General features: G+C 35.2%; 1 protein-coding gene across 1 annotated transcript; it reads left to right on the top strand.

Annotated features, from left to right (window-relative positions):
* The first annotated feature begins 6,385 nt into the window (after positions 1-6,385).
* LOC116119111 (uncharacterized mitochondrial protein AtMg00810-like) lies at positions 6,386-6,877 on the top strand. Its single transcript, XM_031405063.1, has one exon. It carries the CDS (start codon positions 6,386-6,388, stop codon positions 6,875-6,877), a length of 492 nt encoding a protein of 163 aa, XP_031260923.1.
* The last annotated feature ends 503 nt before the right edge of the window (positions 6,878-7,380 follow it).

The following is a 7,380-nucleotide window of genomic DNA, read 5'->3' on the forward strand; positions in this document are numbered from 1 at the left end:
ATATATTTTCCACGGCGGTCACCTCAACGACGAACGAACTATGGCTATGGGAGAGATCTTGAAGAGAAAATGGAGTAGATCAAAATGCAAGAAGATAATAGTGTTTGGGGGCAATGGAGAGTTTGAAATGGTTTAATGGACAAGAGAAGTTAAAAACGTTTGAAGGAGTATTGAATACAACTGGTACAAATACAACATACTCCCATGTTTATAAGTGAACTCTTCACTTTACAGTTTACATGTGGTAGGTATACATCAGATGTTATCTTCCACACATTGTAATTTTCTTAATTATCTGTCACACCATTAAAAAATAAAAAACTCGAACTACCCTTACATTTCAACCACCCCGATACAATCTAGACACTTATTTTAGATAAAGTTATTTACTTTCTACAAGTAGTTTTTACTATTTTTTAAAATATATCCCGACTTTAAAATAACAAATTAATATATTTTAAGAAATTTAATACTTCATCAAGTTCAATCCAACTAATTAATTTTTTAAAATTAATTAATGAAAACTTTTAAGTTGAAACGTTACCTTAAAAAATAAATAAAAAATAAAAGTAATTAAATAAACAGTAATCGGCTCTTTCATCCAAATAATGATTCAATGACAATTTCTTACCTACAGACTTTAAAAATATTATTTTATTATCTAAATTTATATTCTGTTTCCGATTTTGGCATCGTTGTCACCCTATACTTCCACGATTCTTTTCCTCGATCATCACTTACAAAACCCCTCAAAACCCACTCCTGTCGGCCCCGCAAATCACCAGCAATCAAGCTATTAGGGTTTACGTAGTCACTCCCCCCTAGTCAAATTCCGACCAATCCCAACTACCAAAATCTAATATTGTACCACTGAAAGACTCATCGATCTCTCCTCTTCAAAAGCCCTAACAGTCTAGACCGAATTTTCTCTCTGTTCATCTCCAGAATATAAATTTAGATAATAAAATGATATTTTAAAAGTCTATAGGTAACCATTATTTAGATGGAAAAAACTCGTTAACTCTTAAATAAACTTGAAGCTTTTATGGTTCTAGGCGCTTGTGCTTTTTTAAGCTGCTGATATCAATACTGCAGTTGGTTGCAATTGTTACTATCTCCTCAAAATTCTATGGCATTATACCACGTTTTTTATCATTATCTATTGAATTATATTGGATAAAGTTATATTTCCTATCACAAAAATTATGGAGCTACATATTATATGTACAAACTATTTGTACAAAAATAATATATATAAATTTCAAGTAATTGTCACGTAATATAAACCTTCCCATAACATCCATAATTAGAAAGGTTATTACAATGGTAATTGTCAATAACATGTACCTTCCTGTAACATTCCTAATCAGAAATGTTATTAAACTAAATATCAAATATTATTTTAGTGATTCTTAAAAATAAATAAATAAACGGTGATTCAAATAGTTAAGGAAAGCTTGTAATCGTTAAGGTTATAACCCAAAGCAAAGCACCTGCACCCCATTGGTGTTTTTAAATATATGAGTGCCCCCCAACATCAAATGGAATAATAATTCTTCTATTCCCTGTGCTTACGGTGGACGTCCTCAAACAAAAATTTAGTAATTCAGCCCCAAATAAGCAAATGATTACTCCATTTCTCAAACTCCATATTCCAAATATTTAATATCCCAAAATACAGTCAGGCCAACCATAATCGTAGCCTAAAGTCCTAAACTATCGTTAGGTGGCCCAATGGTCAACTAGAACTCTTTGATGTATTACTCAAGAGATCCTAAGTTCGATTCATCTTAGCTACTAATAAGGATGACAACTGGAAGCTTACCCGATCATTAATTTTAAGGTCCGAGGAATTAGTTGAGATGCAAGTAATCTGTCTGGAGACCCCCCCCCGGTTAAAAGAGAGAGAGAGAGAATGGTAGCCTATATGATAATTACATTAAAAAGAAAGTATCCATATTAACTATGATAATATATATGGCACGAGAATTGAGCTGATTGAAATGAAATTAATATATGTTTGTTCTTACATACATCAACTTTAGCAACTAATGAAGAGGATGATGATGAGAAAGTTATGTTGTAGGGACAGAGAGATGTTGGACTAGGGATTCTTTCAAAAAGAAAAAAAAAAAATCACTATAAGCATAAATTACACACCATCAAAACACACCAATTTTGGTTCCTTGAATTCTAAATAATAAACTATTGTTCTGTACTAACTATCATCTTCTCTCAAATCAAGGAATGAAACACCATCGACAATTTTATGGCATTGAGAAAATTAAGAAAATCTAAATACTTAAAAGCAAACAGAGTTATAGAACTGAATGAAAAAAAGAAAAAGAAAACCTCTCCTGTGTATTGGATGATGGGCATCCTGGCAAACCGTGTTGAGATTGAAAGTCGAACGAGATTCTTTTAACTTGCTGAATCCTTTATATCTATCTGCATCATAACTCTTGGACTCCATATTATAAGTATTGCAAATATAAGGGTAGTTTAGTCAAAACAGGTTGTAAGTTGTTTTGGTTAAACAGATTGGTTAGTTGTTAGAGTTGGTTACCGTTAGTTTACTTCAACTCAGCTCAAATGTAACTAGAGTTACTGAGCTTGTATATAAGAAAACATTGTTTATTCAATAAAAGTTAGTCGATATTTGCCCCAATTTTCAGCTTTCCTCTGTTTCTTTTGCTCTCTCAACATGGTATTAGAGCACCGAACTTCCACTTCTCAAATCAAAACTCAGGTCAATTAAAGCCCATTCTTGCATCTTAGACGAGTTCGAAGAAGCTCTAAGTTTGTCAATTTCTCTTCTCGTTCTTGAATTTCAGATTTCACAGTCTTTAGTTGATTCGAGTTGAGTTTTGAAATTTAAGAAATATTATGGCGAATTCGACAAAAGAGGTAAATATTCCCTCAATTGACTCCAACTCACCGATTTATGTACATCCATCAGAGTTCAGACACACCAGGATCTGTATTGGTTTCAAAACAGTTGATTGGTTTTGAAAATTACGACATCTGGAGTAGAGCTATGACAATCTCTCTCTGTGCTAAGAACAAGCTAGGGTTTGTTAATGGCACATGCACTAAGTCATATGTACACTCTCACTTGATTCCACAATGGGAGAGGTGTAATTAATTGGTCCTTGCTTGGATTTTTAATTTGATGTCAAAAGAAATCTTTAATGGAATAGTCTATTCAACAAGCGCTGCACAAGTTTGGCAAGATTTGAAATAACAATACCACAAATTGAACGAGACTAGAGTGTTTGCTCTTCATCAGGAAATTGTGAATTTAACCCAAGGAACCACTGCATTATCCGTTTACTATAATAAGCTCAAGTCACTTTGGGATGAGCTTGATTCTTTGGTGAGCTTACCTATAATTGATAGTGCTTTGGCAAAGGCCTATTTGGAGCATTTGAATCAACAAAAATTGTTACAATTTTTTATGGGGCTAATGATTCCTACTCCATGGTTCGAAGTCAAATCTTGCTTATGAATCCCTTATCGACAGTGAAACAAGCTTATTCTGTTGTCAATCAGGATGAGAGTAAAAAAATTCTGGCTGGAATGAATTTGAATTCAGAAGTGTCTACTACACTTTATGCACACAATAATGGAAATGGTAAAGGGCAAAGTCAAGGACAGAAGTATAAGGGAAAAAAATCATATATTGAGTGTGAGTTTTGTCACATCCCTGGACATGAGCGTGAAGCCTGCTATAAGCTGAATGGATATCCACCTGACTATCAATTCACAAAGGGAAAGACTTTTAAATCAAAAGCTTTGGCTTATCAAGTGTAGAGCTCTTAGTCGTTAGATGTTGGGAAATCTGATACTAGAAACACCAATGCAGAAATTGGACCAATTCTGACTGCTAAACAGTATAATCAAATTCTTCGGTTGTTGGGAAAGGAGAATGTATCATCTTCAGCTGCAAATCTTGCAGGTAATTATGTGGCTTTGCTATCCTATTTTGATGAAAATAACTGGATAATTGATACTGGAGCAACTGATCACATGACTTTTAATCAGTCTATGTTGAAATATTCCACTCTCGTAGAACCTTCTTCCAAATACCTTGTAGGTTTACCAAATTGAACAAAAACATATGTTAGAAATTTAGGATCTGTTGTTCTAGATGATAACCTACACTTATCAAATGTCTTACATGCCTGTCCCGGATTTTCATCACAATTTACTTTCTGTTTCAAAACTTGTTGTTTCTAACAATTGTTTCGTTACTTTCTATCCTGATTTTTGCCTCATTCAGGATCTTTGCAATGGCAAGTTTAAGGGGATTGGTAAACATAGTCAAGGCCTTTACTTTTATGATCCAAAATTGTTTTTTTCTTCCCTTATGTCTTTAGGAAAGTTGAATAAATATGCTTGTAATGTTTTATATTCATCACAAGTTGTACTTCATGATTTACAATTGAATAAAAGGTCTGTTTTTCTTGTTTCACTTATGACTACATCTTTGTCTCACAAATCTGCATTATGGCATCAAAGGTTAGGACATGTGTCTTATTCAACCTTGCCACTTGTTCATCCTAGATTGTCTAAGTCTATTGAACACACTACATTACCCTCATTTCATTGTCCCGTGTGTCCTCTAGCTAAACAAACCAGGTTACCCTTTCCTCATAGCACTTCACATTCTAAGCATAATTTTGATTTGTTACATATGGATGTGTGGGAGCCATATAAAACACCTACTTATGGGAATGCCTAATACTTTCTCACAATCGTTGATGATCATTCTAGGGTCACTTGGTTGTTTCTCATGCAATTCAAATCTGATACCTTTATCACTCTTAAACACTTCCTTCAAATGGTTCAAACACAATACCACTTGGTTCCTAAACGCATTAGAAGTGATAATGGTTTAGAATTCTTCAATAAGGATTGTCATGACCTTTTAAGTAGTAAGGAAATTGTAAATCAAAGCTCTTGTCCATATTCTCCTCAACAAAATGGCATTATTGAGAGAAAGCATAGACACATTATAGAGGTTGCTAGGGCATTGAAAGTTCAATCTCACATTCCCACTCATTTTTGGGGTTATTGTGTTCAAATTGCAGTCTATATTATTAATAACTGCCAACACTTGTTCTTAAAGGTTTGTCTCCCTTTGAAGCATTTTTTTAAAAAACCTCCCACATTGGATCATTTAAGAGTTTTTGGATCTTTGGCCTATGCATCAATCCTTTCTTCTAAGGACAAATTATCCCCTAGAGTTGTTCCTAATGTTTTCTTAGGATATTCTCTTACAAAAAGGGGATATATTCTCTACAATTTATCCTCTCATACTATCTTTGTCACCCGAGATGCAGTTTTCTATGAACGCATCTTTCCTTTTGCCTTACCTAAGTCTTCCCAAGTTCTTTTTCCTCTTGAATCTGATTTCTTAGTTCTAGAGTCTGATCAGTCCTCTTTTTTAGACACTTATTCCCCTGATGATCAAGGATCAACTCCTCCAACTCCTATTGTTTCCCCTGTATCTCCTTCAACTCCTTGTTTAGGGTCTGATCCTTCACATTCAGATCCATCTCATCATGTTGAAACTCCAATTTCTTCTATTCCAAGAAGGTCCAGCCAACAGTCTCATCCTCCTATTTGGACTAATGATTTTATTTGTCCTACATTACCTCCAAATACTTCAGCACATCTTTCCAAATATCTCATTGTTGATTTTGTTTCTTATAATCATGTATCACCCTCTTATAAGGCTTTTTTATCCAAACTATCCTTGGTTGAACCCACAAGCTTTTCCCAAGCTTCCAAGGACCCGAAGTGGATAGCCATGGATAAACAAATCTAGGTTTAAGAGCAAAATCGAACCTGGTCTTTAGTACTTTTGCCTCATGGCAAGGTCCCTATTGGTTGTAAATGGGTTTATAAACTCAAATACAAGGCTGATGGTACATTGGAAAGATACAAGGCACGTTTGGTTGCTAAGGGATATACACAGTAGGCCAGTATTGATTATGCTGAAACTTTCTCTTCGGTTGTGAAAATGGTTACAATTAGGACCATCTTGGCCTTGGCTTCCATGAATAATTGGCCACTTTTCCAATTAGATGTTGACAATGCATTCTTGTAAGGTGATTTGCAAGAAGAGATTTATATGACATTGCCACAGAGTTTTACAAAGCAAGGGGGGCAAGACCTGGTATACAAGCTTCATAAGTCTTTATATGGTTTGAAACAAGCCTCTAGAGCCTGGAATTATAAACTAACCATAGCCCTTTTGGATGGAGGATTCCAACAATCCAAGTCAGATTATTCATTGTTTTGTAGACAAGATCAATCTCATATTGTCATCTTATTAGTGTATGTCAATGACTTTGTAATAACTGGAGATAATCACGCCATGATTGATCAAACTAAGGAGTTTCTCAAGTCCAAATTTAAGCTAAAAGACTTGGGAGTATTGAGATATTTCTTAGGCCTTGAAGTGGCTGGATCTTCTAAAGGAATCAGCCTATGTCAGAGGAAGTATGCACTTGAATTAATCTCTAAATCTGGTTTGGCTGGCTCAAAACCCTCTGCTCTTCCAATGGAGTCCAATTTGAAACTTACTTCGGTAGCATATGGTAGTCAATTTCCTTCTGGTACTGATCCTTTGCTTAATGACCCCTTTGTTTATCAGAGATTGGTTGGAAAACTTTTATGTTTGTGCATGACCAGGCCTGATCTAAGCTATTCAGTTAGCATTTTAAGTCAGTTCATGCACCAACCCAAGCAATCACATATGACGGCAGCTCTCAAGGTGATAAAGTATGTGAAATCAGCTCCAGGTTTAGGCTTATTTTTCCCTGCTACTGACACCTTGAATTTATCAGCTTATAGTGACTCTGATTAGGGGTCTTGTTTGATGACTAGAAAATCCATTACTGGATTCTGTGTGTTTCTTAGTTCTACATTGATTTCTTGGAAATCCAAACGCCAAGCTACTATCTCCAAATCTTCTTCAGAGGTTGAGTATAGGGCTATGGCCTCAACGGTTTGTGAAATTCTTTGGATTGTTCAGCTACTCAATGAACTTGGTCTGTCTAGTTTGCTTCCTATTCTGTACATTGTGGCAATCAAACAGCCAACCACATTGCTTCCAACCCTATGTTCCATGAAAGAACCAAACACATTGACATTGATTGCCATATAGTCAAGGAGCAGCTTAAGAAATGACTCATCAGCACTGCCCATATCTCTTCCTCTGGACAGCCTAGAGACATTTTGACTAAAGCCTTTGGCAAGCATCTTCAATATCATCTGTTGTACAAGTTGGAGGTGCTGGATCTTTACCTCCCTCCAACTTGAGGGGAGGTATTGCAAATATAAGGGTAGTTTAGTCAAAACAAGTTGTAA

The sequence above is a fragment of the Pistacia vera genome, unplaced genomic scaffold, assembly GCF_008641045.1.
Source record: "Pistacia vera cultivar Batoury unplaced genomic scaffold, PisVer_v2 Contig873, whole genome shotgun sequence".
Taxonomy (NCBI): Eukaryota; Viridiplantae; Streptophyta; class Magnoliopsida; order Sapindales; family Anacardiaceae; genus Pistacia; species Pistacia vera.